Source organism: Salmo salar, chromosome ssa17, assembly GCF_905237065.1.
Source record: "Salmo salar chromosome ssa17, Ssal_v3.1, whole genome shotgun sequence".
NCBI classification, from domain to species: domain Eukaryota; kingdom Metazoa; phylum Chordata; class Actinopteri; order Salmoniformes; family Salmonidae; genus Salmo; species Salmo salar.
The window spans coordinates 60,255,939-60,278,557 of NC_059458.1; the positions used below are offsets into that span (position 1 = coordinate 60,255,939).

Here is a 22,619-nt window from a genome sequence, read left to right on the forward strand (position 1 = left end):
GTGACTTTAACCTCCCCACGTCTACCTTTGACTCATTCCTCTCTGCCTCCTTCTTTCCACTCCTCTCCTCTTTTGACCTCACCCTCTCACCTTCCCCCCCTACTCACAAGGCAGGCAATACGCTTGACCTCATCTTTACTAGATGCTGTTCTTCCACTAATCTCATTGCAACTCCCCTCCAAATCTCCGACCACTACCTTGTATCCTTTTCCCTCTTGCTCTCATCCAACACTTCTCACTCTGCCCCTACTCGGATGGTATTGCGCCGTCCCAACCTTCGCTCTCTCTCTCCCGCTACTCTCTCCTCTTCCATCCTATCATCTCTTCCCTCTGCTCAAACCTTCTCCAACCTATCTCCTGATTCTGCCTCCTCAACCCTCCTCTCCTCCCTTTCTGCATCCTTTGATTTTCTCTGTCCCCTATCCTCCAGGCCGGCTCGGTCCTCCCCTCCTGCTCCGTGGCTCGACGACTCACTACGAGCTCACAGAACAAGGCTCCGGGCAGCCGAGCGGAAATGGAGGAAAACTCGCCTCCCTGCGAACCTGGCATCCTTTCACTAACTCCTCTCTACATTCTCCTCTTCTGTCTCTGCTGCTAAAGCCACTTTCTACCACTCTAAATTCCAAGCATCTGCCTCTAACCCTAGGAAGCTCTTTGCTACCTTCTCCTCCCTCCTGAATCCTCCTCCCCCGCCCCCCTCCTCCCTCTCTGCGGATGACTTCGTCAACCATTTTGAAAAGAAGGTTGACGATATCCGATCCTCGTTTGCTAAGTCAAACGACACCGCTGGTCCTGCTCACACTGCCCTACCCTGTGCTTTGACCTCTTTCTCCCCTCTCTCTCCAGATGAAATCTCGCGTCTTGTGACGGCCGGCCGCCCAACAACCTGCCCACTTGAACCTATCCCCTCCTCTCTTCTCCAGACCATTTCCGGAGACCTTCTCCCCTTCCTCACCTCGCTCATCAACTCATCCTTGACCGCTGGCTACGTCCCTTCCGTCTTCAAGAGAGCGAGAGTTGCACCCCTTCTGAAAAAAACCTACACTCGATCCCTCCGATGTCAACAACTACAGACCAGTATCCCTTCTTTCATTTCTCTCCAAAACTCTTGAACGTGCCGTCCTTGGCCAGCTCTCCTGCTATCTCTCTCAGAATGACCTTCTTGATCCTAATCAGTCAGGTTTCAAGACTGGGCATTCAACTGAGACTGCTCTTCTCTGTGTCACGGAGGCTCTCCGCACTGCTAAAGCTAACTCTCTCTCCTCTGCTCTCATCCTTCTAGACCTATCTGCTGCCTTTGATACTGTGAACCATCAGATCCTCCTCTCCACCCTCTCCGAGTTGGGCATCTCCGGCGCGGCCCACGCTTGGATTGCGTCCTACCTGACAGGTCGCTCCTACCAGGTGGCGTGGCGAGAATCTGTCTCCGCACCATGCGCTCTCACCACTGGTGTCCCCCAGGGCTCTGTTCTAGGCCCTCTCCTATTCTCGCTATACACCAAGTCACTTGGCTCTGTCATATCCTCACATGGTCTCTCCTATCATTGCTATGCAGACAACACACAATTAATCTTCTCCTTTCCCCCTTCTGATAACCAGGCGGTGAATCGCATCTCTGCATGTCTGTCAGACATATCAGTGTGGATGACGGATCACCAGCTCAAGCTGAACCTCGGCAAGACGGAGCTGCTCTTCCTCCCGGGGAAGGACTGCCCCTTCCATGATCTCGCCATCACGGTTGACAACTCCCTTGTGTCCTCCTCCCAGAGTGCTAAGAACCTTGGCGTGATCCTGGACAACACCCTGTCGTTCTCCACTAACATCAAGGCGGTGACCCGATCCTGTAGGTTCATGCTCTACAACATTCGCAGAGTACGACCCTGCCTCACACAGGAAGCGGCGCAGGTCCTAATCCAGGCACTTGTCATCCCCCGCGGTCTGGATTACTGCACCTCGCTGTTGGCTGGGCTCCCTGCCTGTGCCATTAAACCCCTACAACTCATCCAGAACGCCGCAGCCCGTCTGGTGTTCAACCTTCCCAAGTTCTCTCACGTCACCCCGCTCCTCCGCTCTCTCCACTGGCTTTCAGTTGAAGCTCGCATCCGCTACAAGACCATGGTGATTGCCTACGGAGCTGTGAAGGGAACGGCACCTCCATACCTTCAGGCTCTGATCAGGCCCTACACCCAAACAAGGGCACTGCGTTCATCCACCTCTGGCCTGCTCGCCTCCCTACCTCTGAGGAAGCACAGTTCCCGCTCAGCCCAGTCAAAACTGTTCGCTGCTCTGGCACCCCAATGGTGGAACAAGCTCCCTCACGACGCCAGGACAGCGGAGTCAATCACCACCTTCCGGAGACACCTGAAACCCCACCTCTTTAAGGAATACCTAGGATAGGATAAAGTAATCCTTCTAACCCCCCCCCTTAAAAGATTTAGATGCACTATTGTAAAGTGGTTGTTCCACTGGATATCATAAGGTGAATGCACCATTTTGTAAGTCGCTCTGGATAAGAGCGTCTGCTAAATGACTTAAATGTAAATGTAAATAACCTAGAGAGGATCTAGAACATTAACCTAGAGAGGATCTAGAACATTAACCTAGGCAGGATCTAGAACCTTAACCTAGGGAGGATCTAGAACATTAACCTAGAGAGGATCTAGAACATTAACCTAGAGAGGATCTAGAACATTAACCTAGAGAGGATCTAGAACATTAACCTAGAGAGGATCTAGAACCTTAACCTAGAGATGATCTAGAACCTTAACCTAGAGATGATCTACAACATTAACCTAGAGAGGATCTAGAACATTAACCTGGGGAGGATCTAGAACCTTAACCTAGGGAGGATCTAGGACATTAATCTAGAGAGGATCTAGGACATTAACCTAGAGATGATCTAGAACATTAACCTAGGGAGGATCTAGAACATTAACCTAGAGAGGATCTAGAACATTAACCTAGGGAGGATCTAAAACATTAACCTAGAGAGGATCTAGAACATTAACCTAGGGAGGATCTAGAACCTTAACCTAGGGAGGATCTAGGACATTAATCTAGAGAGGATCTAGAACATTAACCTAGAGTGGATCTAGAACATTAACCTAGGGAGGATCTAGAACATTAACCTAGAGAGGATCTAGAACATTAACCTAGAGAGGATCTAGAACATTAACCTAGGGAGGATCTAAAACATTAACCTAGGGAGGATCTAAAACATTAACCTAGGGAGGATCTAGAACATTAACCTAGGGAGGATCTAAAACGTTAACCTTTAATGCTTATTTCTGAATGCATCACAGTCCGTTGTCTGATCAATACTTAGTAGATCTGATGCTGAGAAGCGTTCCAACCACCTACACATTTTAGTTTCAACTAGGCCTAAGTCCATCCAATGGATTTCTCTTATCTTTTCATATTTGACAGTACTGATACCATGCTACGTTAACCCATGTACCGTAATATGCCTTCATTTTTCTGTTTTTTTGTTCCTTCATAGTGAAGTCAGAAGGCGTGACTAAGTAGTTGCGGTTTGTGTATTTTCATGGTTGTGTTGCGTGCTTGTGCTTCTGTCTGTCTGCCCCATTAAAGAGCAGATTTTCATGGTTGTAGAGGAGAGTCTCTGAAGCGTCAGTACCGCGTGGCTTAACGACCAGAGCAGGACCTCCTCTGAGACCACAGTAACAGAACACTGAATAACTCTTGGCTGTCTCTTCACCTCCCGTCTATACTGTATAGGAGGGAGTAGGGAATCAGGATGTGATCTATCTAGACTACTGTAGTTTGTGTTTTACTGTACTGTCCTCAGTAGATACTTACTCAAATTCCGGAATCACTGACTGCATGGGGAAAAATAGACTTGGAAGTGTGGTTTTAAATGATATCATTGTTAAGTGTGTGATGGGCTTTTTCTGCCTCCTTACCATTCAGTAGATACTGTAGCTGAGCATGGATAATGTTATTGTGACAGTATAGGGTTAAAACAAAATGTCTGCATTAGGAAAAAATGAGGAGTTGCAAAAAGTGAACATCAGATGGTTGAGAGAGTGAACTCCCACTGTGTTGCTGTTGAGTTAATGTTAGACATTCATTACTGTTATTACACTAGGTGGTTTTTATGAGGTATGTCTCAAATGTTGGCTACAGAGAGGAATCATGTACTGTATGACGTGCATCACACACACTCACTCTTAATTGTCCATACTTGTGGTATGTACAGTATTCTGTGGGCATGTAACAGTGTGCCTCTGTTGATGTCTAGACGCTCTGGTGTTAACGAGGGGTGCTGAACCTTGTTTTGGGGGGAGGGGGACAGAGAGGGATACCGGGGGGGATTTGGGTTCACAGGTTTGACTATGGTTTGGGAAAAGGGGTACAGTCTGCACCAGGGGGACCATGACATTGAAGCCTACTCCAGGGCTCTTCTCTGAGCTTCCTGCCCTAACTGAAGGGGAAACAATAGCTGATTCACCCTGGAAGCTAATAGGAAACAGATTCTTTTTTTCCCCTGATTATTTTCTCTCCAGTGATTTCAGTGTGCCTCTATGGAAACTCAATTGGCCCAGTGTTGCTGTGAGAGATAATCATGACTGTTAGGGCTAAACGAAATGAGGGTTATTAAAATGATAATCATCGTTATCATACGTTTTCCTACTATGACTGGAGAGAGAAAGGGATGGGATGGAGAGGGGAAATAACTGGTAGGGAAGAGACATGGAGGAAGGGAAGTAAACAGAAAGTTTCCTGCCTCCCAGGGGTGAGATTCCTTGGTGACTGATGGAGTGGCGTCAGATGCCAGGGTTAACCTTCTGACCTGAACTGTGCTGTTGCCAAGAGTTCAAATAATAAGAACAGCTCAAGTCTTTCTTGTCTACAGTCGTCCTGGTTCATAATCTAACCGTGTCTTTATCACCTCTGAACCTACAGTAGGTTTTATACTGGCTCTGTCACTGAGGGGGACAGGGAAGAATCGATGACGCTGTCAGCAGGGCCCGATGACTCAGCCTAGTACATTCACTCTACTGAGGAAGTGAAACACCAATCGATTCTTCTTTACTTAGACCCCAATCGATCTCATTTGTCAAGAAACCCAGAAAGAGGGAGAAAGTGATACCCACCTCAAATTAATGTTCGGTGGCTATCGCACATCTACGTGTGTGGCAACATATGAAAGCCCGAGGGGGACACAGCCATGAGATGCATAGAGTGACAGAGAACAGCATAAATAGAGAGAGAAATAGTTTTGAAGTCCTGCGGTGATGCAACTCTTTGTCAGGTGTTGTATTTGCCTTTAAGCATAAACATTACATGTGTTCCCCCAAACCACAGATACCCACAGTGACACAGCTCATATGGACGCAGCAGCTGTTAACTTCCCTTCCCTACACATGAACACACACACTCCTCTGATGTGCCACTGTCAGCAGCATCCCTCTAATGACAGGGGTTATAGCCAATGAGAAGGCAGGGCCTTAGAAATAGGCTGGATGTATTTCTGACAGGAGTGGAGAAATGCCTCTATGTGGGGAGATGCTGGATGTATTTCTGACAGGAGTGGAGAAATGCCTCTGTGGAGAGATGCTGGATGTATTTCTGACAGGAGTGGAGAAATGTCTCTGTATGTGGGGAGATGCTGGATGTATTTCTGACAGGAGTGGAGAAATGTCTCTGTATGTGGGGAGATGCTGGATGTATTTCTGACAGGAGTGGAGAAATGCCTCTGTATGTGGGGAGATGCTGGATGTATTTCTGACAGGAGTGGAGAAATGCCTCTATGTGGGGAGATGCTGGATGTATTTCTGACAGGAGTGGAGAAATGCCTCTGTATGTGGGGAGATGCTGGATGTATTTCTGACAGGAGTGGAGAAATGCCTCTGTATGTGGGGAGATGCTGGATGTATTTCTGACAGGAGTGGAGAAATGCCTCTGTATGTGGGGAGATGCTGGATGTATTTCTGACAGGAGTGGAGAAATGCCTCTGTATGTGGGGAGATGCTGGATGTATTTCTGACAGGAGTGGAGAAATGCCTCTGTATGTGGGGAGATGCTGGATGTATTTCTGACAGGAGTGGAGAAATGCCTCTATGTGGAGAGATGCTGGATGTATTTCTGACAGGAGTGGAGAAATGCCTCTGTATGTGGGGAGATGCTGGATGTATTTCTGACAGGAGTGGAGAAATGCCTCTATGTGGGGAGATGCTGGATGTATTTCTGACAGGAGTGGAGAAATGCCTCTATGTGGAGAGATGCTGGATGTATTTCTGACAGGAGTGGAGAAATGCCTCTGTATGTGGGGAGATGCTGGATGTATTTCTGACAGGAGTGGAGAAATGCCTCTGTATGTGGGGAGATGCTGGATGTATTTCTGACAGGAGTGGAGAAATGCCTCTATGTGGAGAGATGTTGGATGTATTTCTGACAGGAGTGGAGAAATGCCTCTGTATGTGGGGAGATGCTGGATGTATTTCTGACGGGAGTGGAGAAATGCCTCTGTATGTGGGGAGATGCTGGATGTATTTCTGACGGGAGTGGAGAAATGCCTCTGTATGTGGGGAGATGTTGGATGTATTTCTGCATAACGTTGTATTGTATCTCGTTGTATTGTAGCTCTTTGGGTGGGTTATCTCTGCTTATATTAGGGATTGATATGTAGTTTAGAAAGGTGGTAGGAGGCGGTACTGTGTTTTTATTAATGAGAGACTGATCTGTGGCGAGAGAGGGATGAGAACGTTCCAACTCATTTTTATTTTTTATTTTTATAGATTGCGTGGCCCTGGCCATTTCTTCATAGGTGCCCACTTTGAAGGAAGCACTGTGCTGAGCACAAGGTCTGTATAATGAGAGATCAGGACATTTCCACAGAGAGCAGGCTGTATACATTCACTGGAACAAGTGGCCATATTGGGACGGATTCAAACCCAGCTGTTGACATTGAGAAAGTCCCCTATGTGAACTACAGGGTGCAATAAATAGCAGATGCCTCAGTGACTCAGCATTTGGTTGATTCATCAGCATAGCAGCAGCTTTACACCAGTTATAATTGTACTTTCACAGTTTGTCAAATGTCTGTCATTAGCTAGTTTAGATAAGTGTTCTGAGTGTGAAAGTGCCACTGGCTCTCCAGGTAACGATCTCTCCTCTAGTACACAGGGTTGTAGGTTCAATCCCAGGCTCAGCTCCTGAGTGTAGTTGTGTTGACACTCAGTAATGGGGGAAGGCTGGTAGATATCATGGGGTAAATACCTGGGGTTCCCTCTCCTACAAAAAGCAACAGTCATGGATAAAATCTCCTGGAAAAACTGTCCACTTTTTTCCAGGAGGTTTTATCGTTAAGTTTGCCGATGACACAACAACGATGAGACAGCCTATAGGGAGGTGGTCAGAGACCTGCCTGTGTGGTGCCAGGACAACAACCTCTCCCTCAACATGATCAAGACAAAGGAGATGATTGTGGACTACAGGAAAAGGAGGGCCGAGCATGCCCTCATTCTCATCGACGGGGCTGCAGTGGAGCAGGTTGAGAGCTTCAAGTTCCTTGGTGTCCACATCACCAACAAACTATCACGGCCCAAACATACTAAGACAATCCTAAGACAGTCGTGAAGAGGGCACGACAAAGCCTATTCCCCCTCAGGAGACAGAAGATTTGGCATGGGTCCTCAGATCCTCAAAAGGTTCTACAGCTGCACCATCGAGAGCATCCTGACTGGTTGCATCACTGCCTGGTATTGCAACTGCTCGACCTCCGACCGCAAGGCACTACAGAGGGTAGTGTGTACGGCCCAGTACATCACTGGGGCCAAGCTTCCTGCCATCCAGGACCTCTATACCAGGCGGTGTCAGAGGAAGGCCCTAAAAATTGTCAGTCTCTAGCCACCCTAGTCATGGTCTGTTCTTTCTGCTACTGTACTGTAAACAGTACCGGAGCGCCAAGTCTAGGTCCAAAAGACTTCTTAAGAGCTTCTACCCCCCCAAGCCATAAGACCCCTGAACAGCTAATCAAAGGGCTACCCAGACCCTTCTTTTATGCTGCTACTACTCTCTGTTCATTATTTATGCATAGTCACGTTAACTCTACCTACATGTACATATTACCTCAATTACCTCGACTAACCGGTGCCCCCTGTATATAGCCTCCCTATTGTTATTTTACTGCAGCTGTTTAATTATTTGTTACTTTTATTTTCTATCTTTTACTTAACACTTTTTTTTTAACTTCTTAAAGCATTGTTGGTTAAGGGCTTGTAAGTAAGCATTTCACGGTAAGGTCTACACCTGTTGTATTCAGTAGTTTGTGGGGCAAGATACTTACGCCAGAGACACACGACTCCTTCACACTTCTTACCATTCTCTTTGTATAGTTGACATTGAGAGTTGCAGAAACATACACAAAGTTAGGTTTGAACCCACAACCTCTTGGTTTTGAGTCAGGGACTTACCATTGGACCACCATCTGCTTCACATGTATTGTCATTCTCTTCGTATAGGAGATTGAGCTTTTCATCTCCACAAATATCAAAGGTAGCCAGTTCAGTTACTGCACACCAATGTGGACCACACATGACAGCTTGTACATTATACATTCCACATGAATATACGTCCATCCTGGAGCACAGCAATGTCTCAGGAGTAACCACGGTAACCCACAAAATTGTTTTGGCAGACCGGCATGTGAAGGCTTTTCACAAACAAAACAGATGGCATGTGTTGTAATGCCAAGCTTGGAATCATCGGGTGGCATGGGTTGGCGAGACGATATCCATGCCAACCAGAGAATACCCATGAAACCACTGGGCAGTGAGTGATAATGTAACAAATATATGTGTGTGTGTGTGTGTGTGTGATTAGCGTTTGATATATAGAATTTGGTGTGTTTGTTGTGTCTGTTCGCACGCTTGCTTGCCTGCAGAGTGAAAAAACCAGTAGTCCGAGGCATCTGGGTTTGAGTTTCTGAGGCGTTTTATTGGGAAAACATCAGACAGAATGAACCATGGAACACTGCTGGGGGATCACAACTCCTCTCCCACTACCTGCAGTCGATATATTCAATTATTCATGTTTCTGGTGAGAGGGCCTTGATGATGAACCGACAGTCTGTCCCGTGAGAAAAGTCCAGGTGTGTTGCCATGGAGACCACCAGGAGGAATGTGATGGGTAGTCGTTGGTGAATGAATAAATACAATGTAGGCTTTTTGAGTTCATGGAGTTACTTTAAGGCAGCGCAGGTACAATACAGTACAGAGCGACCTCCAATATATATATATATATATATACACACACACACACACACACACACACACACACACACACACACACACACACACACACACACACACACACACACACAGCTCAGATACACACTCGTTGGTACAGCACATAGTGACCTCTCCGACACAAGCCGGCCGATGACATGGTATCTAACAGCAGAGTAGCCAGTCTAGACTGTCAACAACATTGATTTAAGTGAACACACCTCAACACACACTCACCATCTGGAAACGGATGAGAACACTGAAACTAGCACACAGAGATCTGAGGGTTGAAGTGTGGATTTGAAGGGTGTACATACAACCTCTGAGCAACACCGAGCCACAGAAAACCATCCTGTATCTGAAGGCTTAGGAGAGGAGGGAAGATCTGAGCAGAGCAAGCATTTCAAAAACCCTCTATTTGCAAACCTTCTTGATGTGGTCACAAGAGTCTCTCTACAGGTGATCTGACTGTGTTCGTGTGTGGATGCTGTTTTTCAACTTGAATCTGACAGTTGAAGAGGGAGAGAGTGTGTGTGTGGACTTACCAATCAGATGACAGTAAAGTGCTCCAATGAGAGGAATGAAAAGGCACAGATCATTTCAGCATCCATTGACTCTGTCTGTGGTGACCCTATAAAAGGTACTGTCTGTGGTGACCCTATAAAAGGTACTGTCTGTGGTGACTGGAGTGCCCTGTGGTCATGTACTATAGGCTATGTAGGAGGCAACCATAGAATGGATTGGACATAATCATTGAAATTAACAAAATTATCATGGTTCCATTCAACACACGTATGCTGCAGGTCATATCTAAGAAACTGTGTTCTATCTATATGTTATATTTCTATGAGGTCAATGAAAAGTGTGAAAGCGGCTGTGGAGTGTTGCTGACAGAGGAATACAACAGAACAACATAGAAAACCATAATTAAGACAGGGAAAATAAAAGAGCTCTATTACCATTCCAGGCTTTGGTTTCTGTGCAGTTGAGTGGGAGATCTGCTCTAACAACCTTCCAGTGATTTCAACAGTTGGCAATATTTTGAACATTTCTGAAAAGCCTCATGGTCTGAGAGTTGGTACCAAAGGGCTAATTCGTAACAGCAGGAAACATCATGGGGACCCTTTTATGTGTAACACAAAGGATGTTTCATGGGCATTATGGGGAGGTTTTCACTGTTGCACAGAGACTGATTGAATAAGAATATCTCATAGACAGAAAGATAAACTATTTACCAAAAAAAGCACTGACAGATAACGGCCCCATCCATGCTTATCTCTGGCTAGAAACCCCTGGCCCTGGAGTGGATATGTTTACCTATGTGCAGAGGAGCGTGCACTTCCTGTGCTTCTGCATTTAGCAACACAGTAAATATGTAATTCAGTCCAACAATAGACGTCGTTCTCCAACAACATAAATATACCCGTACACTCGTCAATAAATACTTACAGCACAGGAACACTAAATGGACATGTCAGAATTGGATTCAGGTGGATTTATAGGTAGACTGAGCTAGGAAATGGAATAAGAATAGAGAATATATTTTGGGGGGGAATCAGGTCAGTATTTCCACAGGGATCGTTAGGCTGGGCTTCTGTGGGATTTTAACAGCTCTGTTTGTATAAGAAGCCTGCCCTTTTCCTGTTGTGAGGGTAGAAATCACTGCCACTGTCCAAAAACCCACTTCTGTTTTTATATGGGGCCATTTTCAGAGAGAGGTTGGAGTAAAGAGGAGAGGACTCCATAACTGTTTGCAGAGTTGTGAAGCCTTTGAGTAAAGTGTCTCATTTTGGAGGTTAAATAGGCAGTTAGAGATAAGCTGAGTGTGTGGTGTTTTAAATGTGTCCATACCCAACCATCCCCCTCTCCCTCCGTACCTCACTTACCAACCCTCACTAGAGTACAGCTGCTGAGTAAGAGGCTGCGTGGCATCTGCGTGTGTGTGTGTGTGTGTGTGTGTGTGTGTGTGTGTGTGTGTGTGTGTGTGTGTGTGTGTGTGTGTGTGTGTGTGTGTGTGTGTGTGTGTGTGTGTGTGTGTGTGTGTGTGTGTGTGTGTGTGTGTGTGTGTGTGTGTGAGTGAGAAGGGAGAGCTCAGAATGCGCCCATTGTTTCTGTAAGTGGATGGGGTCGGAGATGTAGGCCAAACCAATAGCATTCCTCTATCAGAGCGCTATGTGAAGGGCCTTGTTCCTCCAAACCAGTTGCTAATTATAACAACACATACATGCAAACACACACAACTGCCACCAATATTTTAGAAGCTATGACAGAATGAGGTGAGCTTGTCATTAGTCACCACGCCTGTCTAAACTAACAGTCAGAGGGACAGATGAATATAGCAGTGATCATTTCTTCTGTGCTGCTGTTACTTCTGCTCAGACCTAGCAATATAAAAATACACAACTTTCCCAATAAACGTCCCTCTCTCTTTGAAGCCTGAATGGAGGAAGAATGACAAAGGGGTGTAAAGAATAAATAGGACGCGCTTTCTCCCTCCCTCCCAGCTTGGCTAATTAAGTTGCCTCCTCTCTCTCCCTCCGTCGCCCACTCCTGCACTGTGTATACGACTCTCTGTGATCCCATAGACTACACAGAGTAAGGATTACAGTGCACTTTAACCTGAGGAGGAGGGACACAGACCTGAGTGTCACCGCCAGACTCAAAGGTAGACGGTTCTATTATCGATCATTATCAAGGCAACCACTGCTGTTGTTTCTGATCCTGAGCAGTAGTCTGCACTGTAGATGTACATATGTATGTAGAATACTTTTCTCATGCTAGAGTTTGTTTTCAATCACAGGATTGTAAATGTTTTGTAAATTATTGGATGTTTCCCGAAAAGTACTGATAAGAGTTGAGTTGACTGTCCCTTTCTGTCATTGGCAGTGTTCCAACCGTTTGGCATCAGACTCAGTTGATTAAGGGGGAGAGAGGGAATAACTCTAAATCCCATGGGATATCCCAGCTCTCACGCACAGAGAAACCAAAGCCATGGACTTAACTTTATTGTATTGTACGCCCTTCGGGAAAAAGGAAGACAATTAAAATGTTATCATTAACAGTGTACCGGAGGCAACTCAGGACAAAAAACATGAAAAACAAAACTCATAAAAACAATTTTATCTTAAAAAAAAAAATTATACTAAAACGTTCATCTGCCAAGATTTTTTTTTTTTAATCTTCCTCTCTCATCCACCACACCCACCCCCCGACAGTAAAAGTAATTTAAATAATATTTTTTATTGCTGCTCGCAGCAATGTTTTCATAAGACAATAAAACCAAGAACATAAAAAAAGATAGACTTAATTTACTAAAATACATGTTTGGTAGTCGAGGGGGGGAGGGGGTAATGGGCATGGCCCGTGCGCAGGGTTATGGCCCTCCTCCCTGGTTTTGGGGCGTGGTGTGGGCGGGTTTATGAGATCCTGTCCCTTAAACCCTTTCACAGCCACACGGGCCATCTCTTCTTCAGTTCCTCTCTGGGTCAGTGGGAGGCACCTAACACCTGTCAATCACTCCTTCTGACCACTTCCTGTGGCTCAAAGCCTCGAGGGTGCTCAGCGTCTTTCTAAAATGGCCGCCTTTTCAGATCCTGCTGTGGGAGTCTGGGGCCTCACCTGGCAAACCTCAGGATTCAGGAGTTCTTTTCACCTATGACGATGGCGATCTTGACAGCATAGCTACTACTTTAGAGCAGTTGGCTGTAAATTATAGCTCCACTGTTTACGCCTGATGGTTCTAGAGGTCTTTAGAGCAAAGTCAATAGCCAGCTATAATGAGGAGGGCTTGAGGTGGAGCCAAGAGCCAGTTTACTTATCAAATGTATAATTGGTGGGCGCTCTCAAACACACCCAGGATGCAGCACACTGAAGGACATGGATGTGTTTTACAATTTGACGGAGTTTCGTTGTTGTTCGTTATAAAATAAGCTCAGCTCCCATGATGCTTTGGGGCCAGGGCACGTGCATGCGAGGCCACCCTTTGCTGTGCAGATTCCAAAGCAGCCTAATTGGTCAAGAGTCCCATCTTATGTACATACAGAACACACATCGACTACTCTCCAGGAGTCCTGCTTCTCTCCTCTATGTCCCCTCTTAGAAAACCTCTGACATCAGCTCCAGCCGAACCCTGCATTCTGATGCTATAGGATCTCCACTTCCTCCTTTATCACCTTCAGGACAATGCTGATTGGATAACCAAGAATCTTTCACGTCAAATCGGATCCAGCACCTTTCCTCAATCTCTGTCCCTCCCATTCACCTCAGCCCTTCCTGTTCACCCCCCAGAAACAGCGTTGACAGTTTTTGAATAAATCTTTAGCAAAAATATCTATTCTCTTTCTCTCATTTCTTTTTTTCTTCTCTTAATAAAAGTGGATCGTGCCCAGAGTCCCAGCTGGCTAGTCATGTCCTGGTCCTCTAGTCGTTAGTCCAGTCGCAGATAGCTTGGCGTGGAGTAGTTGAACATGAGGAAGTCCAGTTTATACAGCTGGAAGAGCTGGCTGTGCTGCTGGGAGCTGATGTTGCTGAAGAACTGGGCCGTCATGCTGTCTGTGGTGCGGGTGGACTTGGCGTAGGTCGGGAAGCGCAGCGACTCGCCCACCCCCGCCAGCCGCAGAACGTAGTTGGCGTCTTCCTCCAGGGTTTCGTACTTGCCCACCAGGTCATAGTGGATGTGACAGGGGTGGCACAGCTGGTACACCGTCTGCCAGTGCTCGTTGAGCGGGCCGTCGCGTTGGGTGGCCGGGTCGACAAGATACTCGGCGAACTCCCGGAACTTGACGTCGGCGCCGTTGAGCAGCGCCTCCTGCGTGGCGTCCTTGCGGTAGCGGCGGACGATCTTGGTGCCGAAGCGACGGTGGAAGGAGGAGTTGTACTTGAGGGTGAACTTGTTGCGGTAAGCGGAGACGAGCCTCTCGAAGGGCTCCCGGACGAACAGGAACTTGAGGTAGCTCTTGAGGCGGTGGTTGATCTCAGCGATGCTGTACTGGTTCAGATATTTCAGGTTGGACGGGACGTGGGCCTCGTTGGAAGGGATCTCCATAGGGTCACTGGGATGGAGAGAAATAAAGACCACGAGGAACAGAATAAAAACAACACAAACAATGAAAAGTATCTAAATTGTAGTGGTAGTAATAGTAACAGCAGTTATAAACACTGAGTATACAAAACATTGAGAACACCTGATCTTTCTATAACAGAGTTACCAGGTGAATCCAGGTGAAATCTATGATCCATTGTTGATGTCACTTGTTAAACTCTTTGGTCAAGGGGGCAGTATTTTGACGTCTGGATGAAAAGCGTGCCCAAAGTAAACTGCCTGTTACTCAGGCCCAGAAGCTAGGATATGCATATAATTGGTCGATTTGGATAGAAAACACTAAAGTTTATAAAACTGTTAAAATAATGTCTGTGAGTATAACAGAACTGATATGGCAGGCGAAAACCCAAGGAGAAACCATCCAGAATTGTTTTTTTCTCCAATGGCTGTCATGTTTAATATGAAGGGAAAATCTCCCAGATTGCAGTTCCTAGGGCTTCCACTAGATGTCAACAGTCTTTACAAAGAGTTTCAAGCTTGTTTTTGGAAAAATGAGCTAGAATTTGTAGTTTTTCTAAGTGGCTCCCATTTTGGCTGTAGTGTTTTCACGCGCATGGATGAGAGCGTGTTCTTTGTTGTTTATCTCCAGTAAGCGATGCATGCAGTTGTTCCACTGGATATCATAAGGTGAATGCACCAATTTGCAAGTCGCTCTGGATAAGAGCGTCTGCTAAATGACGTAAATGTAAAGACAATAATGATTCTTCGTCTTAAATTTTATTGTTTATTTCCGTATTAGGGTACTTGAGGTTTGATTATAAATGTTGTTTGACTTGTTTGGAGAAGTTTATTGGTAAGTTTTTGGTAAGTTTATTGGATTCATTTTGTATGCATTTTGAAGGAGGGAAACCGGTGGATTATTGAATGAAGCGTGCCAGCTAAACTGAGTTTTTGGGGATATAAAGAAGGACTTTATCGAACAAAAGGACCATTTGTGATGTAGCTGGGACCTTTTGGTGTGCCAACAGAAGAAGATCTTCAAAGGTAAGGCATTTATTTTATCACTATTTCTGACTTTCGTGGCGCACCTGCCTGGTTGAAATTTTTTTTTAATGGTTTTGTGTGCGGGGCGCTGTCCTCAGATAATCGCATGGTGTGCTTTTGCTGTAAAGCCTTTAATTAAATCTGACACAGCGGCTGGATTAATAAGAAGTTAAGCTTTTTTCTGATGTATGACACTTGTATTTTCATGAGTGTTAAATATTACTATTTCTGTAATTTGAATTTCGCGCTCTGCAATTTCACCGGATGTTGTCGAGGTGGGTTGCTAGTGGAACGCCTGCGCCAGAAAGGTTAAAGAAGGATTTCTAAGTCTTGAGACAATTGAGACATGGATTGTGTATGTGTGCCATCCAGAGGGTGAAAGGGCAAGACAAAAGATTTAAGTGCCTTTGAATGGAGTATGGTAGTAGATGCCAGGCACACCGGTTTGTGTCAAGAACTGCAACGCTGCTGGGTTTTTCATGCTCAACAGTTTCCCGTGTGTATCAAGAATGCTCCACCACCCAAAGGACATCCAGTCAACTTGACACAACTGTGGGAAGCATTGGAGTAAACATGGGCCAGCATCCCTGTGGACCACTTTCGACACCTTGTAAAGTCCATGACCCAACAAACTGTTCTGATGGCAAAAGGGCTGGATGCAACTCAATATTAGGAAGGTGTTCTTAATGTTTTGTGACAGCGTAATCGTATCAGTAGTAGTATTATAAAATAAAACAACATTATCCACTATTCAGCTTTTTACATCTTTAATCGTTTATTTATTGTGTCCCTTTCAGAAAATGTGTCTTGCATTTTATCTCAAATCTTAATAGTAGTTTCCTATGCTACTGACCTGTACTTGCCGCGTCCCGTGAGGACCATCATGACGCGTTTCCAGTTGGTGCAGGCCACTTTGGGGACATAGCAGTAGATGAGCTCATGCTCCTCATCCACCACCAGGTGTTTGAGGTCACCGGGGGTCAGGACCCTGCGCTTGCGGCTGGATGCACTGTGGGCCCGACATGACTCAGCTACACGGTCTCTCCTCCCCTGGTGGAGGATGGCGGCACTGGAAAACTCAGACTGGGGGGTGGGGGGATTAATCTTCTGGAATACAAATGATGATCTATGGGGAGCTGACTAATACAATATGCATAGCTCTCATTTCATACAACAGTAGCTCACTTGACCCCCATATTAACATTTCAGAGTAAAGAGAGAAGGATGGGGGAAGAAGGGAGGGAATAATGGAAAGGGGAGAGAAGGAAGTGATGTTCTTGATCTAAAGAACAGGAATATTTTCTTAGAGCTGGTGATTGTTTTTGCTCTGTACCCTGAATGACCCTTTCAGGGAATTCCCTTGTTTCCCCGGGGACTCTAAATCGATCGCTGCACATTCTCAGACACATGCACGTGCACACACAGCACGACAGCCAGTCAGTGCCACAGCTCTATGCCATACCAGAGAGTAGAGAATAGGGCTAGGCCTTTGAGGAGGGTTGCTAAAATAACTCCTGTCTGGGACCACCTCTATGCTCTCAGGACTTAACCAAACTAAAAGCCTTGTGTTAGTACTTGAACCCCTCCATGAACCATTTATCAAGTGACACGTATATACAGTATATGGCATCTGAGTAAACGTGAACAAATGATGCTTTGCACAACTAAATATAACTGTGTGACAGGTTCTGCCAGTTAAGATCAATTAGCCATTGAAGAGATCATGTCTATAGCACAGCGATGGGAAATATGATCAAACAAAAAGCTCAAAAGAGCAGACGCGGTGGGGTTATCATGTCACAGTCCATTACCCTTTAAGTAACACCCATTCCCTTTAAGAGGTCATCAGAGACTGATGGTCATGGGTGATAGAAACATCAACTCTGCGATATTACTACTACTGCTGTTATGGTCCCACGGGTTAAGTCTATTGTGCATCTAAAATTTGCATCAAAATCCCTACATAGTGCATTACTTTTGATCAGGCCCTGGGCCCCAAAGTAGTGCACTATAGGAAATAGGGTGCTATTTCAGACAAACCCTTTGTCTCTGAGTTCCTGTCCTAAACACAGGTATGGACAGGAACTGTACTGTGTGTTTACATTATATAGTAGAGTAGTTGGAAGGCTGTGGTGGTTCCTTCGTATTCAGGAACCTTGGATGAAGACTGAGCTACAGCCATACACAGCAGAGAGACAGGACTGAGCTACAGCCGTACACAGCAGAGAGACAGGACTGAGCTACAGCCGTACACAGCAGAGAGACAGGACTGAGCTACAGCCGTACACAGCAGAGAGACAGGACTGAGCTACAGCCGTACACAGCAGAGAGACAGGACTGAGCTACAGCCGTACACAGCAGAGAGACAGGACTGAGCTACAGCCGTACACAGCAGAGAGACAGGACTGAGCTACAGCCGTACACAGCAGAGAGACAGGACTGAGCTAGTTTAACAAGGCATGTTAATCTCCCTCTGTCTTTCTACTGTATCTGTCTCCATGTCATCTCTCTCCTCTCTTTCTACCATCTCCCTCTCTATCTGTCTCCATGTCATCTCTCTCTTCTCTTTCTACCATCTCCCTCTCTATCTGTCTCCATGTCATCTCTCTACCATCTCCCTCTCTATCTGTCTCCATGTCATCTCTCTCTACCATCTCCCTCTCTATCTGTCTCCATGTCATCTCTCTACTCTCTCTCTACCATCTCCCTCTCTATCTGTCTCCATGTCATCTCTCTCCTCTCTTTCTACCATCTCCCTCTCTATCTGTCTCCATGTCATCTCTCTACCATCTCCCTCTCTATCTGTCTCCATGTCATCTCTCTCTACCATCTCCCTCTCTGTCTCCATGTCATCTCTCTCCTCTCTCTCTACCATCTCCCTCTCTATCTGTCTCCATGTCATCTCTCTCCTCTCTTTCTACCATCTCCCTCTCTATCTGTCTCCATGTCATCTCTCTCCTCTCTTTCTACCATCTCCCTCTCTATCTGTCTCCATGTCATCTCTCTCCTCTCTTTCTACCATCTCCCTCTCTATCTGTCTCCATGTCATCTCTCTCCTCTCTTTCTACCATCTCCCTCTATATCTGTCTCCATGTCATCTCTCTCCTCTCTTTCTCTATCTGTCTACATGTCATCTCTCTCTTCTCTTTCTACCATCTCCCTCTCTATCTGTCTCCATGTCATCTCTCTACCATCTCCCTCTCTATCTGTCTCCATGTCATCTCTCTCTACCATCTCCCTCTCTATCTGTCTCCATGTCATCTCTCTCCTCTCTCTCTACCATCTCCCTCTCTATCTGTCTCCATGTCATCTCTCTCCTCTCTTTCTACCATCTCCCTCTCTATCTGTCTCCATGTCATCTCTCTCTTCTCTTTCTACCATCTCCCTCTCTATCTGTCTCCATGTCATCTCTCTACCATCTCCCTCTCTATCTGTCTCCATGTCATCTCTCTCTACCATCTCCCTCTCTATCTGTCTCCATGTCATCTCTCTCCTCTCTCTCTACCATCTCCCTCTCTATCTGTCTCCATGTCATCTCTCTCCTCTCTTTCTACCATCTCCCTCTCTATCTGTCTCCATGTCATCTCTCTTGTCTTTCTACCATCTCCCTCTCTATCTGTCTCCATGTCATCTCTCTCTACCATCTCCCTCTCTATCTGTCTCCATGTCATCTCTCTCCTCTCTCTCTACCATCTCCCTCTCTATCTGTCTCCATGTCATCTCTCTCCTCTCTCTCTACCATCTCCCTCTCTATCTGTCTCCATGTCATCTCTCTCTTCTCTTTCTACCATCTCCCTCTCTATCTGTCTCCATGTCATCTCTCTCTTCTCTTTCTACCATCTCCCTCTCTATCTGTCTCCATGTCATCTCTCTCCTCTCTTTCTACCATCTCCCTCTCTATCTGTCTCCATGTCATCTCTCTCCTCTCTTTCTACCATCTCCCTCTATATCTGTCTCCATGTCATCTCTCTCCTCTCTTTCTACCATCTCCCTCTCTATCTGTCTACATGTCATCTCTCTCTTCTCTTTCTACCATCTCCCTCTCTATCTGTCTCCATGTCATCTCTCTCTACCATCTCCCTCTCTATCTGTCTCCATGTCATCTCTCTCCTCTCTCTCTACCATCTCCCTCTCTATCTGTCTCCATGTCATCTCTCTCCTCTCTTTCTACCATCTCCCTCTCTATCTGTCTCCATGTCATCTCTCTCTTCTCTTTCTACCATCTCCCTCTCTATCTGTCTCCATGTCATCTCTCTACCATCTCCCTCTCTATCTGTCTCCATGTCATCTCTCTCTACCATCTCCCTCTCTGTCTCCATGTCATCTCTCTACCATCTCCCTCTCTATCTGTCTCCATGTCATCTCTCTCCTCTCTCTACCATCTCCCTCTCTATCTGTCTCCATGTCATCTCTCTCTTCTCTTTCTACCATCTCCCTCTCTATCTGTCTCCATGTCTTCTCTCTCTACCATCTCCCTCTCTATCTGTCTCCATGTCATCTCTCTCCTCTCTCTCTACCATCTCCCTCTCTATCTGTCTCCATGTCATCTCTCTCCTCTCTTTCTACCATCTCCCTCTCTATCTGTCTCCATGTCATCTCTCTCCTCTCTTTCTACCATCTCCCTCTATATCTGTCTCCATGTCATCTCTCTCCTCTCTTTCTACCATCTCCCTCTCTATCTGTCTCCATGTCATCTCTCTTGTCTTTCTACCATCTCCCTCTCTATCTGTCTCCATGTCATCTCTCTCTACCATCTCCCTCTCTATCTGTCTCCATGTCATCTCTCTCCTCTCTCTCTACCATCTCCCTCTCTATCTGTCTCCATGTCATCTCTCTCCTCTCTCTCTACCATCTCCCTCTCTATCTGTCTCCATGTCATCTCTCTCTTCTCTTTCTACCATCTCCCTCTCTATCTGTCTCCATGTCATCTCTCTCTTCTCTTTCTACCATCTCCCTCTCTATCTGTCTCCATGTCATCTCTCTCTTCTCTTTCTACCATCTCCCTCTCTATCTGTCTCCATGTCATCTCTCTACCATCTCCCTCTCTATCTGTCTCCATGTCATCTCTCTCCTCTCTTTCTACCATCTCCCTCTCTATCTGTCTCCATGTCATCTCTACCATCCCCCTCTCTATCTGTCTCCATGTCATCTCTCTCCTCTCTTTCTACCATCTCCCTCTCTATCTGTCTCCATGTCATCTCTCTCCTCTCTTTCTACCATCTCCCTCTCTGTCTGTCTCCATGTCATCTCTCTCTTCTCTTTCTACCATCTCCCTCTCTATCTGTCTCCATGTCATCTCTTTCTACCATCTCCCTCTCTGTCTCCATGTCATCTCTCTCCTCTCTTTCTACCATCTCCCTCTATATCTGTCTCCATGTCATCTCTCTCCTCTCTTTCTACCATCTCCCTCTCTATCTGTCTACATGTCATCTCTCTCTTCTCTTTCTACCATCTCCCTCTCTATCTGTCTCCATGTCATCTCTCTCTACCATCTCCCTCTCTATCTGTCTCCATGTCATCTCTCTCCTCTCTCTCTACCATCTCCCTCTCTATCTGTCTCCATGTCATCTCTCTCCTCTCTTTCTACCATCTCCCTCTCTATCTGTCTCCATGTCATCTCTCTCTTCTCTTTCTACCATCTCCCTCTCTATCTGTCTCCATGTCATCTCTCTACCATCTCCCTCTCTATCTGTCTCCATGTCATCTCTCTCTCACCATCTCCCTCTCTGTCTCCATGTCATCTCTCTCACCATCTCCCTCTCTATCTGTCTCCATGTCATCTCTCTCCTCTCTCTACCATCTCCCTCTCTATCTGTCTCCATGTCATCTCTCTCTTCTCTTTCTACCATCTCCCTCTCTATCTGTCTCCATGTCTTCTCTCTCTACCATCTCCCTCTCTATCTGTCTCCATGTCATCTCTCTCCTCTCTCTCTACCATCTCCCTCTCTATCTGTCTCCATGTCATCTCTCTCCTCTCTTTCTACCATCTCCCTCTCTATCTGTCTCCATGTCATCTCTCTCCTCTCTTTCTACCATCTCCCTCTATATCTGTCTCCATGTCATCTCTCTCCTCTCTTTCTACCATCTCCCTCTCTATCTGTCTCCATGTCATCTCTCTTGTCTTTCTACCATCTCCCTCTCTATCTGTCTCCATGTCATCTCTCTCTACCATCTCCCTCTCTATCTGTCTCCATGTCATCTCTCTCCTCTCTCTCTACCATCTCCCTCTCTATCTGTCTCCATGTCATCTCTCTCCTCTCTCTCTACCATCTCCCTCTCTATCTGTCTCCATGTCATCTCTCTCTTCTCTTTCTACCATCTCCCTCTCTATCTGTCTCCATGTCATCTCTCTCTTCTCTTTCTACCATCTCCCTCTCTATCTGTCTCCATGTCATCTCTCTCTTCTCTTTCTACCATCTCCCTCTCTATCTGTCTCCATGTCATCTCTCTACCATCTCCCTCTCTATCTGTCTCCATGTCATCTCTCTCCTCTCTTTCTACCATCTCCCTCTCTATCTGTCTCCATGTCATCTCTACCATCCCCCTCTCTATCTGTCTCCATGTCATCTCTCTCCTCTCTTTCTACCATCTCCCTCTCTATCTGTCTCCATGTCATCTCTCTCCTCTCTTTCTACCATCTCCCTCTCTGTCTGTCTCCATGTCATCTCTCTCTTCTCTTTCTACCATCTCCCTCTCTATCTGTCTCCATGTCATCTCTTTCTACCATCTCCCTCTCTGTCTCCATGTCATCTCTCTCCTCTCTTTCTACCATCTCCCTCTCTGTCTCCATGTCTTCTCTCTCCTCTCTCTCTACCATCTCCCTCTCTATCTGTCTCCATGTCATCTCTCTCTTCTCTTTCTACCATCTCCCTCTCTATCTGTCTCCATGTCATCTCTTTCTACCATCTCCCTCTCTATCTGTCTCCATGTCATCTCTCTCTTCTCTTTCTACCATCTCCCTCTCTATCTGTCTCCATGTCATCTCTCTCCTCTCTTTCTACCATCTCCCTCTCTATCTGTCTCCATGTCATCTCTCTCTTCTCTTTCTACCATCTCACTCTCTATCTGTCTCCATGTCATCTCTCTACCATCTCCCTCTCTATCTGTCTCCATGTCATCTCTCTCCTCTCTCTCTACCATCTCCCTCTCTATCTGTCTCCATGTCATCTCTCTCCTCTCTCTCTACCATCTCCCTCTCTATCTGTCTCCATGTCATCTCTCTCCTCTCTCTCTACCATCTCCCTCTCTATCTGTCTCCATGTCATCTCTCTCTTCTCTTTCTA

The 22,619-nt window shown here is 46.1% G+C and overlaps 1 protein-coding gene across 2 annotated transcripts in view; it reads right to left on the reverse strand.

The window, feature by feature from the left end:
• Positions 1–8,940: 8,940 nt before the first annotated feature.
• The window catches only part of LOC106576221 (carbohydrate sulfotransferase 11), an 80,412-nt gene continuing 66,733 nt past the window's right edge, over positions 8,941–22,619 (reverse strand). For both annotated transcript variants that reach the window (XM_014153261.2, XM_014153262.2), the window contains exons 3-4: positions 16,190–16,419; positions 8,941–14,302 (exon numbers count right to left, since the gene is read on the reverse strand). In XM_014153261.2, the coding sequence (XP_014008736.1) occupies positions 13,678–14,302; positions 16,190–16,419 (855 nt within the window). In that variant the 3' untranslated portion in view covers positions 8,941–13,677. The remainder of the gene's footprint in view (positions 14,303–16,189; positions 16,420–22,619) is intronic.